Here is a 27,017-nt window from a genome sequence, read left to right on the forward strand (position 1 = left end):
GTTTGGCTATTGTCTGAAGTTTGTGGTAGTGTCTCTGCAAATAAACATTAGGATCTTGTCTTACTACTTACTTATCCTGCTTTTTAAATATTGATGCCTTATCTAGATAAGTATAGCAACTGAGAGTGCAGCCAGAATGACAATCACATCGTCAACGTAACGCGGGACAACAGTGAACGCAATGTAACGACAAATCCCAATTCACAGCTCCTGCTTCAAGCACTTTTGGATTTGCTTACTTTTCTTTCCTCGTCTCACTTCGTTTCCCATCCATTTTTCATAACCCCGCTATCAACAATCACCGCTCCGTTTTCATATCCAAACAAAGCGATCGAGAGTTGACGATATGCCGATGAACTGGAACTCTGAAGCTGATGCAAAGGTAAGTAACATCCTACCCCTTTTTAACGGATGACTGACATGTCTCTCGCGAGGGAAATAGCTCTTCCTTGGAGTTTTGGCTCAGTTCGATGGTTCTAAGCCCAAGCTGGATTTTGAGAAGCTTGCCCAGTACATGGGATCTGGTATGTATTCATCAAAGTTCCCGTGAAGGCCAGAATGCAGTTGACGAAATAGATTGTACTGCCTGTGCCGTCCAGAATAGAGTCGTTCGTCTACGCAGGATGGTCGAGTCGGCAGACTCTTCCACCACTCCTACCAGCACTCCTTCCAGCACTCCCCGCAAGCGTAAGGGAGCTGCCGCTCCCAAGACGCCGACCAAGAAGAGCAAAGTGGTGGAGAATACTGCCGATGAAAGTGATAACGAGAAGATTCTCCTCAAGGCTATGATTAAGAAGGAGATTGACGGCGACTCCAAGGATGATGCGTAGGTGGGATCTGGAGAGCTCCATGTATTGGTCTCGTAGAACTTGGTGAGATTAGTTGTTGTTCTTGATTGGAAGATAGGGTGTTGGACAGTTAAGGTGTTGTTCAATAACAGGTCCAAGTTAGAATTTTTTTGAGTATAGCGATGCGCAGAGCGATATCTGAACGAAGGATCGTAAGCCTCTTCAACAGGAGAGCACAGCGTAGCCTGAAACCATATGCTGATGCCCAGTGTACTGTCACCCCTTCAAATAGAACAATCTAAGAAATGTAAGTTAATACCAATAGTCTATGTCGCCTTCTTTAACGTGTCGATGTTCAAGATGCTTATGGCGTTTCTCGTCTACCTTTTCTCTCTATATGAACAAGATAGGCTCCCTTGATAAGAAGATTGAGACCTTCATTATCATGATTATCCTCCTCCTCGATCGACATCGCCATGTCATTTCTTTCATCGATCCACTCGTACATTCAAACAAGTCGTATTAACTGTCCTGACATCGAAAACTCCTCCGTCCACATATCCTCATCTTCCGATTCAAGAAACCTTGAGGTATATCAACTGCGGACTCTACGTCGAAATATACGAGAAAACCCACAGCAAATGTGTTGGTGCCAGTCCCCGGCGGGAAGTTAACACACTTTGCCGGCGGAAACAAAGCAACCCACACTCATTATGCGAATGAGGTACAGAAGGTGAAAATATCGCTCCCGCCTTACCTGAATAATTACCGGCGGGGAATGTGCACAGAGACTTCAACTCCATGGACAGAGCGCTATAAGAGACATGGTCGCACTCTATTCCACCAGCCTCTTAACCGTCCACACAACATCCCTCACCATGGCATCTGATATGAAATCTTTCTGGTACAAAGCCGATCGGTATCTGGCGTCCACTGGGGTGCCATACTCTCCCGTAGTGATATGCAAGACCCAAGGTACTCGGCTTTATGCGACCGACAATCGCCAGATCCTAGACTTCACTTCGGGCCAGATGAGTTCGCTCCTCGGCCATTCCCATCCGGAGATTGTCGATGCTGTAAGAAAGTCAGTCAATGAACTAGACCATCTCCTCAGCAACATGATCACGCAGCCCGTGGTAGATCTAGCCGAACGACTTGCTAGTCTACTCCCAGCACCCCTCGAGAAGTCCTTTTTCCTCAACACAGGGTCTGAGACCATCGAGGCTGCCATCAAAATGGCCAAGATATATACTGGAAAATTCGAAATTGTCGCCCTCTCCGCCAGCTACCACGGCCTCACGCAGGGTGCCGGTTCTGCGACCTACTCGGCTGGCCGTCGGAACGGAGGCCCGTCGATGCCAGGTCAACTGGCCTTTCCGGCTCCATATGCGTATCGCGCGCCGTTTCGCAAGGCGGATGGCTCCTATGACTGGGAAACAGAGCTCGAGTTCGGGTGGGCACTTATTGATCGACAGAGTGTGGGCTCGTTGGCCGCCTTGGTCATGGAACCAATCCTCTCCACCGGTGGCATTCTAGATCTACCCAAGGGGTATCTGAGGCGTATGAGCGAGAAATGCAAGGAACGTGGGATGCTCCTTATTCTCGATGAGGCCCAGACAGGACTAGGCCGCACAGGGCAGATGTTCGCCTTTGAAAACGATGAGGTCGTGCCTGATATCCTGGCACTTTCGAAAACACTTGGTTGTGGTCTCCCGTTGGCTTCGGTTAGTACCACAGCGGAGATCGAGAGGGGATGCAGAGAGGCTGGCTTCCTGTGGCTCACTACTCATCTGAATGACCCGTTGACAGCGGCTGTGGGGAACAAAGTGCTTGAGGTGGTGGAACGAGACAGTCTATGCCAACATGCAGCGGAACTTGGCAAACAGCTGCGCGAAGGCTTACTGAAGCTTCAGGTGAAATACTGGTGTATTGGTGACGTTCGTGGGCGTGGTCTCCTACAAGGTATCGAGATCATTTCCGATCCTCAGACAAAGGCACCAGGTTCGGAGTTGGGCCAGCAGGTTTCCGACCGCGCGATGGATCGTGGCCTGTCTTGCAATGTGGTAAATCTGCCAGGAATGGGAGGAGTCTTTCGACTCGCACCTCCACTCACAGTGAAACCGGCGGAGATTGAGGAGGGATTGAAGATTTTGGACGAAGCGTTTGAATATGTACTTAATACCCTCCCCAGCGGTGAAATCAGCAGTAAAGCTGAATGACTTCATACGGAATGATATTCTATATATCTATCCATACCCAAAGGAGAAATCTAAATTCTATGTGAACTAAATAACAGAATATTCCAGGTCTTTTGTCTCTATGGCCATAATACCCTCAGGGAACATATGCTACATCTGATCCTCTTCTTCTGGCCCGGGAATGTGGTATCGGATGGATAGCTTCCTTTACTTAAGCGAGCACCAACCCGGAGGCAACCAAGGCAATCATTATCTCTGTGTAAATAACTAGATATATCAAATAGTGATTACCCTATGCACCAGAAATATACCGGTACGGTTGTGCAGGAAGATCTGGTAGATAGTGATGATTCCAAATGCAAGAACTTGGGCTGGCATCCACTTCTCCGGTCCGATCTATTCTTTGTTAATTCTGCCGAGAGAAATTGGAAAGGGAAACATACACTTTGAAGAAGACTCGAAGGAATCTCCAGTACAATGATCCCCAGGAACATCGATTGATTCCTCGTGTTATTGTATTCTGGTTTACCTACATTCACTTTGCCGCAGTCGCCAATTCTATATGATCGCGGTCCTTAATTTTTCTCTTTGCTTCACCTACAGTGAGAGAACCGTTTATAGAAATTTTCGATACTGATCTGGTGCACGGCATATCCTTTTCCGGCCCGGGGTGGTGTTGATAGCCAACAGGCCATTTACTTGTGATCACACTATTGAGGAGCTTTTCACGATAGCGCAGGATGAGATATCCAGGCTCACGTCATCCGTGATGAGCTACCAGCGTCGCCACTATGATATGCAACTTATAAGAGCCAAGATGCGGCTGATGCGGCGTGACGTTGCTCTTCGTTGAAGCTCCATGCCAGGAATCCCCCGAGTAGCATGGTAGGATGGAGAAACAGAATCCTTTTCAAAATCTGAATGCACGTACTGTGGTGTATTATATCGTCCTTCACGAGGAATGATGCGCACTTGTGATAGGCCATCTGCTGCATGGGGAGAAAGGTCAGATTTCCTGCCCTATTTGGATACCGGCCACGTTGGCCACTGAAAGTGATACTTCAGCTGACGGACCCCCAAAGTTGACGGACTGGTTATTGCTCGTCGTAAACTAATATAGCCATCTCATTCCTTGATGTCGAAATTACAAGTGACTCACCGTAAGCGCCATATTACCATCGCCTGGAGCACTGCCTACGGACAATATTGTAATAATGTCTACGGGGGAGCAGCGAAAAAAAGTTTGATGCCAGACGTGCTCCGTTGCCCAGTTAAGTGCGCTTTATCTTTGCAGACAAACTCCAGCGAACTCACATCGAATTGACCCAGGAGAAGGTTACAGGCCGTGACTCCGCTTGCGCCGGTCGTACACACGGGGCAGGCTAAATGATAGGTCCATAGGAGTTTCAGTTGGGTAAAGGGTTTGCTGAGCTGTATTGTTTCGACAGCCCGGTTCGATCACCTGTATATTCTATTACGCCGTTAGTGTATCGACGCATACCAAGTGAGGTGAGACCCGCTAGTGTTAAAAAGAAATTTAATAAAAGCTCACATCGTAGGATATCACAAGCTCGCTTACTGATGTCTTCTACTTAGCGACTGAAACTGCCCTTTTCTAGACAGTTACCATGATACTATGGCTGCCACAGCCATGCACGGCTCTAATCTAAACAGCGGCGAAACGTCTTTACCTAACCCCTTCTCGTACCTGACAAACCCCAAAGCTTCCACCCTAGAGTCTTTTATTGGTATGACGCAACTATGTTGCTCATTCTCGTGGTAAACCGGCTGAATGATGCGATGTGTAGGTGGAACGATTCCATGATTTTGTCACAAATACCACTACGCCACAAAAAGTAGCACTATATCAATTTGTGCGTATACTCGTATATCTGCGTAGTCTGACAGATTATCATTTAAGTGATCTAGCATCGAGATTTTGTCCTTGGACAACTACTTCTATACAGAAAATACATTTTTTTGCCCAGCAGCAGGAATAGACTGAAGGGTATTTTGAAGAGACTTGGAGTATGATCAGACTCGGTAGTATGAGGAGAACTGGGATTGGGAATGGACTTTCGGCAGCCAGCCGGCACTAGAACGAGTCAAAGTCCTATTGTCCCATACGTAGGTGCCTGAAAATTTTAAAGTTTACGTGCATTGCGTTCAGGGCAGAACAAATCTGGAGAAAAGGGAAATTTGAGCTCGCTGATCACCCGCTTATCACCCCAAAAAATTATGGAACGAGGCTTTATAGAGGCCACTTGTCTCAGAAAGGATAATAGTCCTGCTTGGTACACACCGGGTATTTCAGCTGGGTCTTCGTCCTAATTTTAAACGGGGACGGCTCAACTTTTGAACGATTAAAAGGACCTATAGCCTGCTACCGGTAACCAGAGAATTACCCCAAGCTGCATTAGTAATGCTTGCGTAGGACATCTCCATTCCAACAAGTATTCATGGTTATCACAGGATATTTTATTGACGAGGATTGGAATTATCGTTAGACTCTCCTTGGTTTTGTTCAGCAGCATCAAATCACCCACCAGGTGCTTGCAATCACAATATATAATGCATCCAATAATAACAATATGATGTCAAGCATTCAGGATTCTGTCCACTCGCTCGACCTGAGCAGTGATATAATTAGTGATTAGCTGAGTTCCAAGCATTGCTCATGCTATTCAACTCAGTTTGAACCAACTCCTAGGCAAAATGAAAGCGAACCCAAAGAATGAAACCATAGAGACAAGCTGGTTAGAAGCTTAATTCCAATCATTTCGGGCAAGGGAGCAGAGCAAATGGATTGTTGATACTTTAAACAAGGTTATATATATATTTACCTTCTTTTCTTATTCTATTAACAACTTTACTAGATTCGAAACCTAGCAATATACATCAACGCTAGCCCTCGGCGCCGAGAAGTGTTCTACAATCTCCAACCTGGATCACCAAAACTTGATGCAAAAACTCGGTGGAATTCAACATTTCTTATCTCTCAACGGGCAAATGGCCTACAGTCCACTTTAATAAATTCTGCCCGGAGTATGAAGTTTAACACATTATTCTTAATCAAGAACAGTGGCGCCTGATCGAGTATCTTCTTTGAATTACCCAGCCATTCTTTACATTTACGACCCCTCTATCCAATACCAAGGATATAACTATTTATATTATTTTTGGGATATACAACAGGCTCTTTGATAATCTTGAATTTCGGACAGCCAGCTAAACATAAAGGCTACCTTGGAAGCAATTAATGCCTATAGCTCTTGACGCTGCATGAAAACTTGCTTTCTATTGCGCCAACATAATCAGGTGCATGGTGACCTTTTGCAGTTGGTACTGTACTCGATCCTGCAAATAAGATTCAGTTCTTCTTGATTAAGGAACGGGAAACTAGCGTGAGAGGCATTGTTAAATCTCCCAGGCTTACTTTGAGCCATATAAACAATGTCTATCCTCTACCCAAGCATTATTAAGTACTCAGTAATCCACAATACAGAGATCAGAGGTTGAGATTCTGGATTTGTGTACAAAGCCTCGCTAATTAAACCAATCTAACGAGGTTGCTCAGCATCTCGAGAGTGGTAAGTGAGGATTATATCCTTGTTTAATTTAAACTATTTTAATAGATACTGTCTCAGTGGCAACACGCATATTCTAGAAGGAGATATACCTGGCCCTCTGGCACGTTGCCTGGGATGTCCTCTCAATTCCTGCAACTAGTGTAGGTTTTGAAAGCCTTTTTAATTCCGCTCGTGATGTATCACTATCGCCATGTCTCATTGAAAGCTACTACGATCCAGGATCTCACGATGTATAAGTGTATGTTAAGATTCGACGTCGAGGGAGAACAGCTGGCGTTTATTGATGAGTATCTCTTAGCAGAAGAGGCAGAGGCGGTAGCTGAAGAAAAAGATACATAACTAGTGGATAAATTAAATCCGATTAGTGATGATAACGAGCGTGATTAGGATTTACACTTGTTGAGAACCAGACTGCTCCGCAGGGAGTTTCCCAACGTGCCATAGTCAAGATACGAAAAAGACATGCATGTAGGCCAGAGACTAGGACCAAGAACCTGTTAAATCAGATAATGAAGCAGAATTTCCACTACCTGGATCCATACTTGAGGCGAGTAGCTCTCAATTGCGTGCTTCCGGTAGGGTTCGAAAGCGTTTTCAAAGGAAGGATGATGTATGGGCATACCATTACGTCTTTAATAGAGATAAATTCATGCAAATCACGCTTTAAATAGCACTTACTTCTTATCTACACCTTGTATCTGCATATGCTATATAAATGTAAGCCTAGTACCAAAAAATACGGCCCACAATATCCTTTCTCGCGCCTATAGTCCCTCTTATCTCTACTGTCCCCGTTGTCCCATTTGTCACTGCTGTCCCGGTTAGCCCCATTACCCTATTATATAGGTTCATGAACCCTTGACACACAAACGCATAAATAGTTGTCAAAGTTGACGGATAAATACAGTTATTACATACAAATCAAAACAGTGCTACTCTTTGTGGTGTATCGTTATTTTTTGACAATAATGCATATCAACAGGATATCCACGGTTGCGGCGGTATGGATGATTCAGCGGCTTAGTGGCGAATCCGCCCGCCGGGGGGCCCGTGCGCTCAGCAACTTCAAATATCCTGTATATACCGCCGGCAGCTTTTAGGAGACGGCGCGCCTTTTCCCAGTACAGTCGTAAAGGGCTAGAGCTCGTTTAGAGAATGAGCACACAATCCCCTGATTGTAGGTCCTCCCCGAAATGCGCTGCTTCTTGACGCTTGCGTTCACTCTATTATTCTCCCAATCTTTGGCAAGGTATCACCACCTGCAGTTGTGGACCCTGGTGAGCCCAAATGGGTCGATTCATCATTAACAAGCAACGAGAAGGAGTGGTCGTCTTGCGCAGCAGAGATAAAGTGAAGTAAGACCCTGGTGAAAATAAGGAGTAATTAGTAGTCAGATGTGTTATTACAAGGCCGAAACAAGAAAGTGATAAGCTGTTCTGAATTATTTTTAAAGATCACTTGCCTTTAGGGAACGCAACAAACTGAATGAAATGAAGGACCTATCTAGCAAATTTAAATGAACATGATATATTAAAAGATCCGCTGCGAAGGTCATTAAACCTGAAATCGTAATGTAAACCCAACACCACAATTGTATATACCGCTCATCGAAGATCATCCGCATATCCGAGGATTTCCCGGCAGTCATCACAAATAAGTGCGTACTCCAGGAGCAGTCGGTACATGTACACTTGCATATCCTCCTTCCGTAGAACTTTCTCTGCCCAATGTTTGCCATCCATCGCGACCTTCTTAGCTACAGCGTCGTGCCCGGCATGATTGCCGTATCCGAGGAGATATTCCATAATACCGTATATATCCATGAATGTTGTGTCCATGGGGATGAAATGCGCCCATGGGATTAGGCGCGAGTCGTGCCATTCGTTGTAGATTGTGGCCTTGATCGGAAGCGAGGTCGACTGGAGAAAAGCTCGATACCCGCCACTGAATGAGTTACCGTCGATATCCGGAAAGTACTTGTTCTGGTATTGAGGCTTCATTGGTACCATAGGGAAAACTTCAAAATATGGGTCACTGTATGACATTGAGATCCCGGAGTTGGGGTAGCATTGCAACCCAGTGAAGCCGACATCGGTTATTTGGCGAGTAATTTGGGAAGCTTGCCACTGCGGCCGATGCCAAATCATAGTACTCAAAATCAGGAAGCCGGAAATCGACAAAATCTAATTACCCTTTCCGAGCTGTCCAGACCGACGTCGCATTCATCATTGAAAGGAAGCGGTGTCTGGAATCCAGTCCAGGTCTTTTCTCTGTTCCTCCCCCCTGATGCTACTCCGCGCCGGAAGAAGATGTCCTGCTTATGGGCCCAGTCCCCCCCATGATTATCTTTTCCACCAGAGTACAACTCCTCATCTGCCCAATACATTGCAGGGGGGATGAGGATATCGTTATTAATTGGAAGTTTCGATCCCCCAAATAGTGGAAATAGCTTATGAGTCGTCCTAATAGTGGTCGGCTTAATAAAAGAGCCATGCAAAGCCTGGAGCTCAGGCCGGATACAAGGGTCTTTTGACAGTGTCCAGTTCTTGATATATCCATCTTGTGATAAACGAACATAGTTATAGAACTCCGTTAAGAACTATTGAGAAGTATCTTCCTGACTTGGATATGCCTCTTAACGGGATGGATGAGCCTCGCATAATTGTCCCGTGAGAGGATCTTGCCCAACACGTTAGGAAGGACCACACATCCCGACGCGTCCTAAATCCGAAACGTGTTGTGTCGGAATATATGACCCTTCCCGACCTGAATACGGAAGAGCAGGAGCCATATGACCCTGGGTTCACGAATGGAGACAGGGAGCCTTACTGGCATTCAGCAAGAGTCGCCTGTCCGTCTGACGGCCCTTCTCGCAATAGCGATATTGCAAGCGTGGACTTCGCCAATCCCCAAGCCAAGCTTCCATCTATCCCGCCGGGGTGCCTCCTATTGGTAGAGCCGTATGGTTTCGTACTATAATGCGAGGGCTAAAGCCACTGGCTTGTCGGCGCAACTCCCGTGGCTTGATCCCCAATATGATACATCATGATAGATCTGATCGAAGAGTTCCTCTATCATTAAAGCTCCTTTGTCTTTTGCGAACCGGTGCCATTCCGCGAATCCAGGTGGAGGGTGGCGACCGCGGCGGCGACGGTACAGCTCGGCCGCATTCTCAAGCGAGTCGCTTCTGGCAAGTAGGTCCGCCATTGCCTGTCGGCCGCGACAATAAGTGATCGATCGGATGTACGGGGGCAGGATTACGATGAAATCCCCATGCTGCGGTGAGGGGTCCTAGACATGTAGAGGTAGATGGCACTGAGGTGATGATAGAATGACGAGCAGTCTAGTCAGGACGTTGAGTCAGATTTGACAGCCGTCAAATGAAACTTCCGAGGCCGCAAAGCAACATCTTTCGGCGAGCGGCGTGGCAGAAAGGCCAGAAGACCGCGATATTGATTAGCGTCAATTTACATTAGATAATTCGTAGCCGTTCTATCAGAAGAACAAGAGGAATAGGTATAAAAGCAAAAAACTAAAAAACAAATAAATAAATAAATAAACTGCTGCAGACTGTAAGGAGCAGAAAATATTATAGAAGAATCTGTATAGTGGGTTGTTTTGTAGAGATGCGCACTTAACAGAGAATAAACGCAGAGGATGGGATGGGGTGAGATACAAGGGAACAAATCTTTCGCAGCAGATTTAATAGAGGAATTGGCACAACCCTCGTGGGCCTGCCACTGTGGATCTCCCAGGGTCCCATATCCTGTAGTACCTGGCAGGCTACCAAGGTGACTCCCTAGGTACGTACGCTGTACCAGTACCAACCGGGATGAGATAAATAGGAGTGAAGTGGGCCACTCACCCTAAATGAACGTGCTCCGCGCCAATCTAATTTTATTGCCTACCTACCAGTCACCTGCTATATGTACCTAATATTACGAAAGACACCAACTACGTACTAGGTACCTAGGGAGTAGACAGCTTAAAGCCGCCTAGATCTCAGTCACATTCTTACCCATATGAACTTTTACTACAGAAAAGGGGAGCGAAATAATAATATTCAACCGATATCTTGAGGTAACCGTCGTAGAAGGAGATTCCATATCTTGTTTGGACTTCGCAACGCAAGTGCATGGATCGATAGACTAAGGAAGATCTCGGGAGGAAAATGGAAGCACCATGATAAATAATACGGCGTACTGGTCCGTAAGCGTGCGTGTTATTCGGTGGAAAATCACTGGGACCTTAAAACTTCCTAGGCAATCAGAGATTTTCAAGCTACAAGGCTAGCGTCCATAAGTGAATACTATCTTACCCACGCTAAACTACCAAACTAATATGTAGTTAGTGATTTATTTATTGCTTCAAGCCCGATCATCATCAAGGTTACCTTCTCTGTATAAGTGCACGAAGAAATTGTGCTTGTGGCGTAGTTTCAGGGCCGACCCGACGTAGCTGAGATCCACCAATATTAACATTTGAGTAAAATAGTACAGGGTAACTACAATACAGTAATTAGTGCCATAATTGGGTTATACTGTATTATAAATAGTCTTCGTACTTGTGGCGAGACTACAGACGAGGTGAAAGTGGGCTCGCCTAGCCGCTGGGAAGCTAAACCACTTTCAGGTGGTCAGGTGACGACCCGCCTACACACCCACAAATTTTTGGCTTAGCGGTTATTTTTCATTTCCTTTCATAACAAATTGTCGATTCCACGCGCCCGCCTGGCTGTCAACAATGGCGGATCTCTCGAAAGAGGTAAGATAATGGCATGAAATCAGTTTAATACTGGTCGGAGAGTAATATTTACCTTATTTAGCCCTGCTACAAGGCGTATCTGCACAAGGGAGCGAAGGGAGAAATTGACTGGCCTGAGTATAATGAGGTAAGTTTTCACCACATTTTACCAGTTCTTAACTAGTATAATACTGATATCCTACTTTTAATTTAGGAGACATTTGAGGTCGATGACGGTGATGGTAATACAAAGACTATAACTGGGGTGGTGATTTACCCTCGGGAAGTGTTCTGTCGTGTAGAGGATTGCCCTTCAGGTTCTGTGAGTATATCAGTTAGATATCAGTTAGCAACTAGTTACTAACTAGTATTCTGAAACACCATGGATCTACAACCAATCTTCGCAAGCATGTTTCGCGTCATGGGATTATGGTTAAACCGGGCTCCGACGGGAAGATTAGTCTTGCAATGTACTCTAAGACCAAGAGTAGGAAAAATATCTGACTGGTTATACACTAGTTACTAACTGGTTATAGAGTGGTATCTTTCTCTTTTTCCAGATGATACTTTTAAGTCGCAAAAGCGGATGTCTACTACGGTCAATACTACACCTAAGAAAAAGCAGGTTATTAATCTTACGAAGTATAATAATAGTCTATTACTAGTTTTATACTATTATACTAATTGTATTAAGTAGTTCATCTCCAACTGTTATTACTATACCAGCAGGTGGAATTGATGAGGAGCAGTAAGCTACTAGTACCCTGCTAACTAGCTACTAGTAACTAATTAATACAGACATGATGATTCTTCGCCCCTGAGCTCCCACTCTTGATGGATAATGAGGTATGTGATTAGTTAGTAACTGGTTATATACTAGTAGCTAACTAGTATTAGCCTGATCATGATGCTATTCGTCGTTATGCTCGCTTGCATCATGGAAAGCGTTCCCCATGTGGTGTCTGCCGAAAGAGAAACAGTGGGCTTGGAATTAGTATGTTATAAATACAGGTTTAATACTAGTAGCTAACTAGTTTAGAATGTGGCCAACGCCCCTACTGTGAACACTGGAACTTGTTCAAGGTCACCTCATCTATTAACGGTAAGGGCGTTGACCAGTCTGGTACCAGTAGCAAACCAGTTCCTGACCAGTCACACAATGCTGAAAGTGACGATGGTGAGGAGGGTGCTGCAGGTGATACTGAATGTCATGGCGACAAAGAGTCTGAGGGCCCTGATGATGCAGATGCAGATGCAGATGGGGGGGGATGAGTAAGGGCTATTAGTTTCTAACTAGTTACTAACCAGTCAGCCACTTTATAAGCACTAATGTTGCAATTTGCCTGCTTGGGAACTGGCTGCAAGCTAGTTGGTTTATTCAGAAATAAGTTAAATACATGGATTTTAATAGCTACTGCCAAATAGCTAGCTGAGAGCTAGTTGTTGTTATTTAGAATATCAAAACCTTCGAGGTTATATAGTATACTTAAAATAATAACAAGCATATTATAAAATATATATCATAAGAATTTTCCCTACTAGTTATAAACCAGTAAATAACTGGTTCTATACCAGCCACCCACTCCCTGATGTGATTATATTTATATATAGTTAATATACACGGTACTTAATAATACACTATATAAATTTCTATTCCTCTAATTAAAAGACCATATTTGTTAGATATTCGGAAATTGACTAGATGGGCCCCTGACTAGTTCAATATCTGTAGGAGATGTAGCCTGTGCCTGGTTCACTTGTGGCTGACTCATAATAGCCTGCGTAGAGACCTGAAGAGGTGATAATACAGGTTCAGTACTAGTATATAACTGGTTAGGGACCAGTCCTATACTAGTAGGCCCTTGGTTTAGCAGGACACTTGGGTCTAGCCTCCCATTTGCCACTAGGCTTGTCAATAACTGATACCGCTCTAGCTGGGCTCGTTGCTGTAGCAAAAGTAAATCTGCTTGTTGTTGCTGACGAGATATTTCGGCACTATTAAGCATTGCTCGCTGATGAAGAGATGAAGAAGTACTAGTACTACTATAAGGACTAAAACTAGTTAGTAACTGGTAAATAACTAGTATTGTACTAGTACCTTGAATTTCTTGATTGCCTGTTTCGGGGCTGTTGTCTGCGCCCTCGTCCACGTGGTGATCTTCTGCCTTGAGAGCTCGAATAATTTTCTGGACGAGGAGACCCTGAAGATGAGACTCTTTGAGATTGTGATAGTTCGTTAGCAGTCTCAATAGTCTCATTTGCACGTTCTGTAGGGTGCTGCTGTCTTTGATGAGATTGTGATCTCTCCCGCTCACGTTTACGCTCTAATAGTATACTAATAAGTAACTAGTATATAATTAATTAATGACCGGTATTTACTTACGACCTCTTCTTAAACTCTCTGCGAATAGGTCTGACCCACTTCGCTTAGAATAAGAATGCCGAATTCCATAGAGATCTCGAGTATCATATTGTGCCATGTCTCGCTTATCAAGGTGATAGCCACTATATACTAGTTAGGTACCAGTTAGGTACTAATATAAAACTAGTAGTTACTTACGTTTGTACCGCCTTCACAATACTTAAAGCTCTTCCCATTGCTAGCCCCTTCTCATGAGTTTGCTCTGCTGCATTAGTATGAGCTGTAGCTTCATCAAAGTCTTCAGAATCCATGCGAGAGCGGGATTTATTAAGTCCTGCAGCTATAACTGGGTCAGCTTTATGAAGAGCCCAACCCTCCTGTTTTGATTCAGGATCAGCAGTATCTGTGAACTAGTTAATAACTAGTATTTTACTAGTAGGGAACTAGTACTTACGTAGTAGATGCTGGACCAGCTCAATATAATCCTCCTCACTCTCACAGTCTAGTAAAGCCATCATTCGCTTGAAAAGCTCTGTATGCTGTTGACATTTTCCAACAACCTCTTCAACTCCACGTAGAAAGTGAATACGACAGAAGATCATAACATGCTCAACATGCCACTGCCAATCTTCATTACTATTAGAAAGGGTTTGCAGAAAATAGCCAAGTCCTAGAAAGGTACTAGTTAATAACTAGTTAATAACTGGATTTAAACTAATACTTACCTTCCATTTGTCCTCTGTCCATATCAGCAATAATACTCCGAATTCCTGAGCCATGAAGATATTTAAATCTTAAAGGCTGTCCTGTTACCTGTTCAAGAAGCTGAGATACTTTAGTAAATATTATTTGATACCCTTCAGCATCTTGACGATTGATAAAAAACACGAAGTAAAGTAACAACTAGATTTAACTGGTTAGTACTAGTTATTTACTAGTAATATACTAGTTATATACTAGTAGTAGGGTACCTTACTCTTTCCATGATCTCGTGACATGATCGCAAATACAACCTCTTTAAGGTTATTTGAACGTAGTCGCTTCCATCCCATATCTATCTCAAATGAAGAGAGACAGATTGAAGAAGATGGAGTTGTGAGTCCAGGGCACATATTATTATAATAGTATCCCCATCTTGAAAGACCTCTCGAACATAGTCCTAATTAGTTAGCAAATGGTTCCAAACTAGTTTTATACTAATAATATACTTTTATTTCTGGCCTTCGGTTTCTCATCCACTGTAAGCCCATAAGGCCCTGTCCTTCTGGGTATAGAATAAGCTTTGCTTTTTGAATAATAAGAGCAAAGCGATCCATATTCACAAAGCTTTGATGAAGATCAGTAATATGATTAACATCATATCTCTGGCATAGAGCTTGGAGCTCTGGACTGCGCAGAAATGAAGCTAGAAATTAGTTAGTTACTAGTTAGAAACTAGTTGTATACTAGTAAGTAATAGAGTATACTTACACAGTGTTAGGTCTGGATTTTGCAGACTTTGGATCAATTCTCTAATATCTGCAATAAGCTCTGGTGGTGCTTTTTATTGGTGGTGGAGGAGGATGCTCATGGCTTTCCATGTGATGTTAGGAGTATATAAGGGCATTCATGGAGATTCTTTGGAACGATAAGATTAAACACCACTTTACAACCCAAATGGATAAGCTTTTGAGGTCCGGATGGGTGATCAAAACCTGTTGTACTAGTAAGTAAGTAGTATAATACTAGTAGTATACTAATAGCTACTTACCACAATCATCTTTTCGTGTTATATTTGCATCCATTACTCCACACTCCTCAATATTATCATGGACACGCTGGTTAATCAGACTGACTAGTAGATCAATATCTGTATTATTAGAAAATTCAAGATTTTTGATCATATGGTCATCTATGTTAGGCCCGGATTGACGATTAATACAAGCAAGAACACGTGAACGTGTTCCTGAGGGAGGTTGATACTGGTTAAAACCAGTTAGAAACCAGTGTAAAACTATTATTAAAAGACTTACCTGCTCAGACATAGTGATAACTACTGGCCGACAGGTTGAATTCTGTTGGCGGCATATAGTTCCACGACGAAATGCTTTTAAAATACCATAGTACTTCCTAATATATATTAGTACAGTATCCTGTTAAAGAGTGCAACTGGTAGAAAACTAATATATAACTAGTATATAACCGGTACTATACCTATATGCCTGTTTCCTTTTTTCATTCCCCTATTAGTTCAACACTTCTTCGGAGTGCTTGTAGTGTAGACCATAGCTCATTATCTACCTTGTAGTGATGAAACTCTTTGATTCTTGATGGAAGATAGGGACAGATCTGTAATCCACGGCAAAAATACTTTGCTCGCCAGGCCCTAACACCAAGAAAAGGACATGTTGTCTCTACATCACGGTAATGCTGCTTTGTTGCATACTGAACCTAGTATATCAGTTAGCTACCAGTGGTATACTAGTTCCTTACCAGTACTACCTTTTGAAAAGTCTGTACTGGAGCATTCTTCAATTTTTGAGGATCTACAGGGATAATATATGTATATCCCTGCTCATTGCTTTGAGGATATTCTGGTACATCAAGTGCATACTCCATTTTATAACTAATCAGTGGTGTCTGATGTCCATTTGTAAGATAGCGTGGAAAATCTCCCTTAGTACTAGTTAGTAACTGGTATATAACTAGTACCATACTGATAGTGTACCTACCGATGCAATTTCATTTGCTAGATCTTCAAGTGTTGACTCTAGTGGGGCATCCTCTTGCTGGGGACTTCAGTTGAGAGTCCATCCTGTAGATTCAAGACAAGCTCCATGGTGATTAGTCAAATACTGGTATAAAACTGGTTACCAAGATTCAAAAATGTTTTGAAAGATGGTAAGAGGAATGAAAGAGAAAAGAGCCACTAAACCCAAAAATATTTCCCTCATAGGTGGGTCCTCACATGACCTCTAAAAATGGTTTAGCTTCCCAGCGGCTTGGCAGACCCACCTTCATCCCGTCTGCTCCCTGTACTTGTGGCCGCGGGCCGGAGCCTTAATCGTGGGTGGCTAGCGCCGAACCAAACTTTCCTTCCATCCTAACTACTGCTTATGTATCTATTGCATACGATTCGATATCCTGCTTCCTTTATACCGTTACAAATCCCACATTCAACAAATTTTTTCTTTTTTTGTTTGGTGGCTTATGTATACTCCTTCCTAGCTGTACCTAAAACTTCGATCCCCTTTCTATCCAGATAGATCCATATTTTACCATATCATATAAATTTTCATTTTGTCCAGGCAGTTTGGCAACTGAGATTTTAACTGGAAGATAGAAAGCCGCCGGAAGTATCTAAGCAGGAAATCTAGTAACATATAAATAAGAGAAGGTGTGACAGGTGAGTTCTAAGATACAAGAGAATAATAAATAATTTAGGAATAGCGCCATTGAGATTGTCAGTGATTAGGAAATCTTCAACTGGTCCTTTCTGACGACGGCAGTGTATTAGTCTTAGCGGGCTGATTGGGTCCTGCTTTGTTCTTCCGGCATCTCAACTCTAGGGCCCGACTCTACTGGCATATCAAATACATTATGGCTCAAGTCTCCTGGCACCTCAGGCCTTGAATGGTTTCGCTCATCGAGCATTTCATAAGCCAAAGGACCTTGCTCTCCCTGGAGCTCACTTGGGTGGGAATTAGCAAACTTCTGATGTGTCAGTCGGGGCTCCATCCACTCCGTGCCTGGTTTTGCCCTGTGTCGTCGCATAAAAGTAACGCTAGAGCACAAACCAAAGCTGCACCGGTAACGGAACCCCCGACTGCTCCAGCTATGCTACCGCCGGATAACGAGCCTCCGTGAGAATCGTCTTTCGCTGAGTCTGGGGTTGATTTTGATGAACCAGAGGGGACTGAGTCCGTGCTCGTCGTAGGCCTTACGGAGCGTTTGCTGAATAAAGTCTTTCAGTGAAGAGCTGTTAAACCCGTGTTCCGGTTCGGTTATGGTTGCGCCGCCAGTTTCACTTTCAAATGGTTAGCTGGACCAGCTGGCAGCAGAAATCGTAGGGTATTGGAGAGATGCAATTAAAATCATGAAATCGACAGACCTGCCACCAATCACGCTGTAAATTTTAGTGGGAATCATGTGCTCCCTACTATTACCTGCGTTGAAATTTGTCATCCATGAAAGGGTGCTCAGGTCGAATGTACCCAAGCTATTACTGAGCTTAGAGCTATCACAATTTCGCGACTGTGGGTAAAATTCATTTCCTTGGTAGGTATGATTCCTCCAACAACTAACATGGTATTTTTTCTAGGCGTCACACACTTGTGTTTAATGCGAATAGTATTATCATCGTAGACTTGAATCTATCGGAATGAAGGCAACGATAAGACATATATATTCCCGTCAGACTTTTTAGTCGTCGATGACATACCACCGAATATATAGCTGCTATAATTAGCTTATATTAAAGAGAAAAAAAAAAAAAAAAAAAAAAAAAAAATTCACTTAAGGACTTACATGGAGTAGGATAATAGATCCTGAGCCGCGGTAACAACACTGCAGCCTGACATTCGCCACCTTGGAATATCGCCCGATGTTTGTTGTGTATACCATGTCTGCTTCGCAGTATCGAACACACTAACATACTCCATCGAGTTCTGCAGCAGTCAGCCATAGGGTATAAGGTTAGTTAATGAACGGATAAATAAGATACCTGGTTCGTAGCATTCATTTGGTTGCTCGCCAAGAATGAAAGCTTTTCCCCAACAGGATGCGTTACCCACCAAAGGCAGCTATAACACCTTTGTCGCCGACAGATTCAATAAGGCCCACGTATCCGGCTCCGATTGTTCCATAATTGTTTATAGCAGATGTGGAATAATTAGTCCATTCCAAATTAGCCATGTTTAGGGAAATAAGCCCAGACACTATGTACACATCCGCTCCTGGTGTCCCGGCAAAGCTGGGGTTCCCAGCCGGGTGAAGGATGCCAGATAGGTAGTAGGCTTTTTTATCGACTGAGGACCGCATCGACCCTCCTTCGCTAAGTCTTACAAGGGGAACGCCCCAAAACCCGGTGTTAGTCCAGTTATTGACTGCGATAATATATCTCCAAGTTCCGAGGGGTGGTACTGGGGGGCCACCCCAGTCACTAACGTAGCCGCCGTAGAAATAAAGATTTTCACCGTCAGACCAGGAGGCTCCATTATTTATCGTGGGTGGATATTTATCCGGATGTGATGCGTTATAGGGCTTTGAAATGTAGTTGAATAGGTCAGAATCTGAGTTCTTCCATGACTTGGAAAGGTCGACAGTTTCAAGATCGTAGACTAGTTAATGTCGGTCAAAATTCTCAAGGAATAACAGGGTCGGAAGACAAACTTGCTTTCGTGGTGATGGTCCCATTTGGTAAGAGAGTATGCATTTCACCGCCATCGATAAAGAGTGTGTCGTTATTGATAACCGCTGGGAAGTTTAATATGTTAGTCCAGGAGACATGAGAGACCTGGTTATTGTTACGCACCCGTGTTGAAGAGGTGAGTACAATTTGACAGGGCGAGGGTAGTCCGGAAAAACATAAACAACAAAAGTAGAATAAAAAGAACTCCCGCCATATTAAACGTTGCTAACCAGACGACTATAAAGAGTTGACTTATTAGGCATTGGAAGTTATGCGTTTGATGGGAACATACCCTCCGAGAGTAACGTAGTCATACATTTGGAACTTCGAAATTACTGGGGATGGGAATCAGAAAGTTGCAGATATGTAAGCACATAAAATTAGAGGGGCACACACAGCATCGACGAGAAACCAGGCGATAAAAGCTACCGCTATAAGCATGGGTGTCATTCCGATACAGAGCAGACTAAGTCGAGAGGAGGAAGGAGAGCTCTCTTTAGTTGTGGGTAATGAAAGCTGGTACCATTGGTCCAGGGACATACTAAAACGCCCAAATCCTGCGGCGAACGGCCCGCTTGCACGATGCATTGGCCCTGGTTCTACTGTAATTTTCACGGGGTGCTAATTTTTATGGCGTGGGCCAATACTTTCCAGCAAGGAACGGGACTGGCGCTTTCTTTCATTGCATGGGATTAGCAAACATGATCCTAAGTACTTGGTAGGGTGCTCAAATAATATAACAGCAACATATGTAAGCGCTGCTGCTCAAATATCTGGCTCTATCTGGCTTTATATATTATGCGTTCAGAGTCGTTTTGGGACCGAAGCATACACTAACTCATGTCGATCTTAGTAGAGAAACACAGGACCGACTGTTAGCCCAGAAATAGTACTATGTACTGTCAATAAAATTTTCTTATCACTCACCCCCAAAAGGTGCCATGATCCCAGTTCGAGCGTTGTTGTGATATTTGTTGTAATTCGGCAATTTTCTATATTGTCACATACCCCGTACTCAGAGTATCGTAATCACATCACAAATGTCGATCGACCATGGAAAGCTATGAAGATCAACAGTACTTAGTGGTGAGCCGACGAAGGAGATTTCAAATCTGGCACAGTTCATGACCAACATGCTCAGTTGTAGAGTGCCTTTTCTAGCTCCGGCCAGGATTCTGTACGGCGTCGTTTATCTTCGGATTGATGCGCTTAAATGTCGTCAAGGAAGGCAAATCAAGAGGAGGGGATTCGGCTAATCGAGGAGCGGTCAATTGGCTGTTTATACGTCTCTTCAAACCACCTAGAAAGAGATGCCAGAGAAAGATAAGGCTTTAAATGAGTTGAGCGCGTAGGGCAGCCTTCTGGCTATTTGAAATAGCTCGACGCGTCCTCTTAACCATCTTTAAAGCAAAGTATGATGTCTGAATAAGCAATTTTGTGACTTCGATATAGGCAAATTTATATAGGAAAAGGCGAAAAACTAAGCAAAGATCTTGTATCGGGGGTTAAGCATATTAATATGGAAAATCAAATTAGACACCGTGTTCCTTTGCTTATACCGGAGTTTTGCTTAAATGGGTGCTGCTTATATAGGGTTTTACTGTAGTTACCAAAATACTTCGCTTTATAAAGGCGAGGTAAACAAACGAAGAATATAAGCCAACTAATATAGGAAATATAAGCGATCCGATGCTGTTGTATCATCAACAACATTTGACTGAGAAAGGTGCTGAATAATCAATATTACCATAATTGTCGACATAAACCATTTCCCCATATCTATATTAAGAAACTACTGATATAGATTGTTCAATCCCATGTGATTTCTGCGTTCATGTGAGGATGTCTGTGCGTTTTTGCGCCTGCTTGCTTACGCGTTTTGGGCACCGCTGTCACTTGTCCGCACCCTGCTCTTTACCAGGATTGGTTAAAAAGCTGTTCTTACTACAGTATCCTGCTACCCTCCACGGAGGTAGATAGCTGGTGCTGCCACCGCGGCTATAGGTTATTATCTTACTTACCACCGCTTGAGCTGGCTATACAGTCTCTATTAGACCGGTATTAGGGTTGTCTATCTTTTATAAGTTATCGGCTAAATAATCTATTCGCCTTCTCCGCCATTGGCAACACCGACAAAATTGTTTATTTTCAATATATATATAGTCCTAGAGGGCCGCATCTACCACCGTTTGCTAGATATGGCAGATCCTGGTCATAGCATGCATTTGTTCTATGGCGAGACGGTACGTGGTCTGCGATCGAGTGTTAGGCATCGAACGATATACTACATAGAATCCGCAATTTGGTTACTTAGGTTAATCCCTACGTGTGGAATTTGGAATGTGCTATTAGTTAAGTCCCGGACTAGAAAGCACCCCTTGCCGTCGATTTTTTTATCCTACCTATAGGTGGAGAGCTCGCTGTAGTTATTACCGTGGAAAATCTCCGCCAAGTGGCTCCGCCGTAGTTTATTCTAACTTTATCTTGCTACTATAAGCCGCTCCAATACCTGCTCCTCTTTGCACACGGTACTCCGGGCTGGGGGTTTCTTAATAATTCCCAGCAAAACCTGCTCTGAATCAATCAATCAATTATTTCATAAATCATCAAATTGCTCATATATATGAGCTTCGTCATGATCTATCTGCAGGTTAGAGATAATTTTTGAGCGTGATCAGATCTGTATCTGTTCGAAGATATCTGCAGATATTTGCCGAGCTCTAGTATAAACAAACTGAAGGTCATAGTTAATGGTTGGAAATCTCTGTATAGTAACGTACTAACCTAAGTTTTATTTTAAAATTCCATCACCATCTACAAGGAAATTAGGAATAGAGAGGGAAGAGGGAAGAAATGAAAAGTAGAGAGCTATATATGACCACCTCTACTCCGTCGATGCTGACCTTGGCCAGAGAGACCCTGGGTCGTCGTCACAGCTAAAATATCCTTGCTTCAATGTATCGGAACATATCGAGGATGATTCTCATAAATAATACAGAGCGAAGCCTTTCTCTCCTCTGCTGTAGCCGCTTCCTGGAGAGCAGGCCCGTGGCCTTTACACAATATCTTCGTTCCAACGGCAAACATGATAGCCCCACTCCACGTACCCTGCCTTGATAATTAAAGGGAAGTTGAAGGTCGCTCTGGGGTACTCACCGTCCTCGGAATGCGTCCATTTCCACACAATGCTCTGCAGCCGCTCCCTTCGCGGTCGAGAGCCTTGGCCCCGTCGTTTGCTCAGCCCTTGAGCACCCCTTGGCCATCGGCATGCTATTCGCGGGGCACCTCTTAATATTGCACGGCACATTGCACGACGTGTTACCTCCGACACAGGGAGAGAGTAAGGGGTATTTAGTCAGGCAGGTAGGCTTCCCCGTCAGGACAGGACTACCTCCCGGCTGCACCGTGATAGTGACCTGATTATCGTACCATGCGCAATCAGTATTGTCGACGCACGACGGCCCGATGCAGGGTCCAGAACTGCAGCTCTCCAGGAGGGTCCTAATACACCCACCACCCTTGTTGCAGTTGGAGCCCGAACATCCCCCGCCCCGGTTACATTTGGCTCCCGAGCAGCCGCCGCCAGAGACACAGTAATCGCCCGAGCAGTGTCCCCCTTCCATGCAATTCTCACCAGAACCCACCTCCCCCCGGGGGATGGATTTTGGGCTCGTACTGTCCCCGCCGCGTGTGCTGCTAGGTCCTGTATAGTCTCCACCGTGTAAACAGTCGTTGTTGGTGCAATCTGGCCCCTTTGTGCAGCCGTTACCGGTGCAGTCGTTGACCCCCAGATCCGGCGTGGGGGTGAGAGAGTTGTCGTTGCCAGGGATTTTGGTGGGTGCCGGGATTATGGGTGTGATAAATAACGGCGGGCTGTAGCCTACAGTGGACAACCAGGTGGTAAAGAATAGACAACCCCATGGGTCGCTGCTGGTGGTGGTGGTGATGGGTGGAAGACCAACCAAGGTTGATATTAATAACGGACGATTAACTTCGCCAGGCGGCGAAGTAATCATCCTCCCTGAAGGCACCTGAATCCTACTGGGCTTGTACGTGTTAACAGTTACGCTCTCTATTTTCGAGGAGGCAATGGTAAACTGCTGGTAGTTAACCTCGGAAATGAGGAAAATGGTAAACACGACGGTAGTGCTAAGCAAGCCTTTGGTCACAAGTATAAAAGTAGTGTATACAGTGTGCATTACCGTTATATAAGCAGGGACGCCTGGATAAGATTAGTGCAGCCAACAGGAGCGTTAATAACTAGGTTGAACTAGTCTTACATTATATTGTCAAAGACATTACAGAGGTCTGTTCAAAATATTTTTTCGTGCTAGTAATTTTAGCGTTGTAAGACTGTGTAAGCTCCCACCATAGTAAAATATATGGGAACAGGCTCGAAATCAACTTTCTATAAAATAGATACAAAATTGAAGCTATTTATGTCAACTCTGGTAAATCCTGGCACCTAAAAATTTTCCCCTAGACCCGATGACCCTCCCACTCTCGTGTATTAGTTCCTGTACAACCTTTTTTATATTTATTTCCTCCTTCCAATCTAATCACATCCTTTACATGACGAATTGGGCGTTCAATACAACGCTGGATTTGCTCCTGAGGCAGATTATCCTATGCCTTATACCATTGTTTCTCCATAGTCTTCTATCTCGAAAGGCACCTCTTGAAGTCGTACGCCGCTTTAGCCATGGCCAGGCAGGTTTAATTGCATTTAGTTCTGGAGAGTTGCCTGGTCTAAATAGTTAGTAAGGACCTCTTGAGTAGTTGTAGAGTATTTACCTAGCCATTGAATCGGTTTAATCCCATGAGTATTGTACACAAGCTGTTAAAAGTAATAGTGATAAGCTGGTGCTCCATCCTTTACAATTATAGTATCAGGATACTTACGCATGCAATTCTGAGCAAAAGGAAAAAGCTTGGGTAGAAAAATCTTCTTCCAATATCTATACCAATTTATCCCACTGTGTGCTTCTATTTTAGCGGACAGCCAGGAGTACAGCCGTTTCAAAGTTTTATTCTTTGCATGGGAGTTTCAAGCTCCTATTCCTCATTATAAAAAGGTTCTAGTTCCTTATTTAAAGTATTAACCTCTTTCTTAGATTTCCTTTCTCTTGAGTAGTTTCTGGATTCCAAATATGATAAACATCGGAATTCGCGATCCGATGACTCCTAGCGCCTTGGAGAGCGCTCCTAAATCGCTTCCATTCCTTTAGATAGTAGAGAATAAAAGAGGGAGAAAGAAAGAGAGCACCCGGTTGGTGAGCGCGTTGGTTGCGCAGTCAATACATTTATTACCGTTATTCTTCCTCGTAGGCTACCGGCGTGTAGCTGGTATAGTCTTCTGCCACCCATTCCTGAGCAAATGATCATAACAAAATATATAAAGGTGTAGCGGGCAGGACCCGCAAACGCTCGAGCCCGTATACCAGGCACTCGCGAGGTTGTGTAGAACTTGTTGGAGTATAAAGCCATAAGGGCGCCTGCTGTAAAGTGCTAGAGCCCGTTTGACCTCTCGGGCCAATGTCCCTATTATCCCTGTTGTCCCTACTGTCCCCGTTGTCCCTATTGTCCCTACTGTCCCCGTTGTCCCTACTGTCCCTACTGTCCCTACTGACCCTATTGGCCCATTGGCCCTCGATCAATGTCACGTGACTTCCCACCTTGTTTGTTTACCGCTTGTTTCCTCTTCCCTTCTTCCTTTCTTCCCTTCTTCAACGATTCCTTCTTGTACATAACCTATCTTGTAGGTTCTATGGGTTCAGCCCATGACACCTGCTTCCTGTTCGACCCTGCTTAGTCATCATTTATGTAAGCTAGTTCTTAACAACGTAACCGGAAAGCGAGCGAGCCATAAAAGCGAGCGAGCCACCTCCGTATTGCATATAAAATGTCACTTTTTACAGCCTTAGTATCTCAGCCAATCTTATAGCTACGGCGTAGTATTAAGTCCTTCTTATTAAATGCATGCAGTAGAACATATCTGTATTTTATTCAGAATTTTCAGAATTTTTTTCTTCACTATAATACAGGACAATCCCTAGTACAACTGTATTTAATCCCCTCTTTATGTAATATATAGCACCACTTACATTATAAGCTTCGAGGTTTAATATCTGCTTGTACACTATTATGTCAGTCTGGATTCCAAATTCTAGGCTGTATTGACAGGTTGTTGTTGAAATGCTAAGATCACAAAAAGTGCCAGTTTGTATGTAATACGGAGGTGCTCGCTCGCTTTCATGGCTCGCTCGCTTTCCGGTTACGTTAACTACCCATTCAATAGAACAAGCAATCGCTTACAACACTCTAGTGCCCCCCCCCCCAACTACAATAACTAGTACTGATGACTTAGTAACAAATTTACCTGTAGTGTTATATTGAGATTGATCGCGAAAAACTAAACAAGAACTATTCTAAGTATATCATATATGATAATGCGTGCCCTTATATCCTTCCTGTCAGTAGTCAGCATACCATCCGTATACCTTTTGTAGTGTCCATTATGGTAGATTCGTATACCATTCCACTACCACCTGTTGTAGTTTCCATGGCAGAGATCACGTGCTCAGTTGTGTCCTGATCGGCATGTGCTGCTCAGTGGGGCGGTGTATGAGCGAACTGTGAGGTGGCGGCCCCACATTCCGTGTCTGCCCTTAACTAGTTGATGTGTAGGGGTCCATAACACCTTGCTCAAAGGCCAATAGGCCATCGTGACATCTTCGCCACAAAGACCTAAAAATGGGTCTGATTACTACTTCTGTAAACACGCATATGACAGGTTCAGAGGTGGGCGGGAGGCTCTCCACCAATGCAGATCATACTAATAAAATATAGTACGGTTACATCGGGCACGATTAGTACCCACTGGTGCCTTATTACAGCGTAATGCGGGAGATTGCGCATGTTTAGTTTCCTGTACAGTGGCTCCGTTAATCTCGGAGTAGGCCGGAGGCGTCCAACGAGAGCGACCCAGGGATCGCTGAGACCTGGTTGATTCAGGCACGGGCCATAGACTAAGTGCACAGCAGTAATAGTAATTTTGGACCAAATGAATCACCTTCTTCTTCCATTATAGACCAAGTCCTGCCTAGTGCTGTTAGGGACCTCACTCTCATTTTCATTGGCATGTTGATAGTGGGTCAGAAATTATACTTTTGATTGTTCGATACATCTAAGTTTCGAAGGCGAAGGCATGATAACAGGAGATACAGGATATAGAGTAGACCGCACAAAAAACAGCAGTGAGGTAGTATGAAACCGCCCCCCAACCAAAATAAAGTTCCTTAACCATTGCCTTATCATTCCACTTGCCTCGCAAGGCAGCCTAGACCGGATGTTTCTATCGGTATCTGGATGTTGAAGAGCCACTTAGTCTATGGCGTTTCTTTCTAAGGCACTTTACAATCTGTATAGAAGCAATTACCACGAGCAGGAGTGCCAGTTGGTACGGGAAATGAAGAACCTCGGTGGTAGCACCTTTCATCGAGCGTAGAATCTCGCCATGGGACCTATCCACCTGTAGATATGTGGCATCTGGGCGTGTCGAATGTGCATCATGAAGGTTTTTACGCGGAGTGTTGTCGATGACACGGTGAAATACGGGGTTTTGCTTATCAATACCCGTAATCGGTGGCTGATGTTCTGTATTTTGTATGGGTTGATCACTTTGAGATTTTTCTTCAAGCCATCGTTCGAAATCGTTCTTGGGTCTCCATTTCTGCAGGAAGCGTGACCTTTCTCCAAGCACTCCATCCATTTTGTAGTGCAGTGCAGTGTACGACCCCTAACTGGACTTCGCTGCAAGGTCTAAAAGTTAGCCTTCGGGATTTAGGTAATAGAAACATAACACTTACTGGTTCAGTTGGTGTATATTATATAAATTTTGCAAGCAGCTCGCAGTTTTGGAGAGCAAATGCAGGTCATATGTACTAA

At 44.0% G+C, this 27,017-nt stretch overlaps 8 protein-coding genes across 8 annotated transcripts; 3 read left to right on the forward strand and 5 right to left on the reverse strand.

Moving 5' to 3' along the window:
- Positions 1-346: 346 nt before the first annotated feature.
- ATNIH1004_003665 (uncharacterized protein) lies at positions 347-830 on the forward strand (the record flags this gene model as incomplete). Its single annotated transcript, XM_033568340.1, has 3 exons — positions 347-382; positions 443-524; positions 577-830. 3 exons carry the CDS (start codon positions 347-349, stop codon positions 828-830), a joined length of 372 nt encoding a protein of 123 aa, XP_033430335.1.
- Positions 831-1,666: 836 nt separating this feature from the next.
- On the forward strand, positions 1,667-3,007 carry ATNIH1004_003666 (aspartate aminotransferase family protein; the record flags this gene model as incomplete). Its single annotated transcript, XM_033568341.1, has 1 exon — positions 1,667-3,007. The coding sequence occupies one exon, from the start codon at positions 1,667-1,669 to the stop codon at positions 3,005-3,007; it is 1,341 nt and encodes a 446-aa protein (XP_033430336.1).
- Positions 3,008-8,180: 5,173 nt separating this feature from the next.
- Positions 8,181-8,723, reverse strand: ATNIH1004_003667 (putative capsule associated protein; the record flags this gene model as incomplete). Its single annotated transcript, XM_033568342.1, has 1 exon — positions 8,181-8,723. One exon carries the CDS (start codon positions 8,721-8,723, stop codon positions 8,181-8,183), a length of 543 nt encoding a protein of 180 aa, XP_033430337.1.
- Positions 8,724-11,319: 2,596 nt separating this feature from the next.
- ATNIH1004_003668 (uncharacterized protein) lies at positions 11,320-12,591 on the forward strand (the record flags this gene model as incomplete). The annotated part of the gene is made up of 5 exons (XM_033568343.1): positions 11,320-11,340; positions 11,402-11,467; positions 11,534-11,641; positions 12,217-12,313; positions 12,359-12,591. The coding sequence occupies 5 exons, from the start codon at positions 11,320-11,322 to the stop codon at positions 12,589-12,591; spliced, it is 525 nt and encodes a 174-aa protein (XP_033430338.1).
- A 1,045-nt stretch (positions 12,592-13,636) lies between these two features.
- ATNIH1004_003669 (uncharacterized protein) lies at positions 13,637-14,413 on the reverse strand (the record flags this gene model as incomplete). Its single annotated transcript, XM_033568344.1, has 5 exons — positions 13,637-13,641; positions 13,703-13,824; positions 13,880-14,084; positions 14,136-14,351; positions 14,407-14,413. 5 exons carry the CDS (start codon positions 14,411-14,413, stop codon positions 13,637-13,639), a joined length of 555 nt encoding a protein of 184 aa, XP_033430339.1.
- Positions 14,414-17,500: 3,087 nt separating this feature from the next.
- ATNIH1004_003670 (uncharacterized protein) lies at positions 17,501-19,284 on the reverse strand (the record flags this gene model as incomplete). The annotated part of the gene is made up of 4 exons (XM_033568345.1): positions 17,501-17,687; positions 18,450-18,999; positions 19,052-19,135; positions 19,194-19,284. 4 exons carry the CDS (start codon positions 19,282-19,284, stop codon positions 17,501-17,503), a joined length of 912 nt encoding a protein of 303 aa, XP_033430340.1.
- A 2,938-nt stretch (positions 19,285-22,222) lies between these two features.
- ATNIH1004_003671 (uncharacterized protein) lies at positions 22,223-23,269 on the reverse strand (the record flags this gene model as incomplete). The annotated part of the gene is made up of 1 exon (XM_033568346.1): positions 22,223-23,269. The coding sequence occupies one exon, from the start codon at positions 23,267-23,269 to the stop codon at positions 22,223-22,225; it is 1,047 nt and encodes a 348-aa protein (XP_033430341.1).
- A 3,155-nt stretch (positions 23,270-26,424) lies between these two features.
- On the reverse strand, positions 26,425-26,841 carry ATNIH1004_003672 (uncharacterized protein; the record flags this gene model as incomplete). Its single annotated transcript, XM_033568347.1, has 1 exon — positions 26,425-26,841. The coding sequence occupies one exon, from the start codon at positions 26,839-26,841 to the stop codon at positions 26,425-26,427; it is 417 nt and encodes a 138-aa protein (XP_033430342.1).
- Positions 26,842-27,017: the final 176 nt, after the last annotated feature.

Source organism: Aspergillus tanneri, assembly GCF_003426965.1.
Source record: "Aspergillus tanneri strain NIH1004 chromosome Unknown AapTan_1_pilon_pilon_pilon, whole genome shotgun sequence".
NCBI lineage: Eukaryota > Fungi > Ascomycota > Eurotiomycetes > Eurotiales > Aspergillaceae > Aspergillus > Aspergillus tanneri.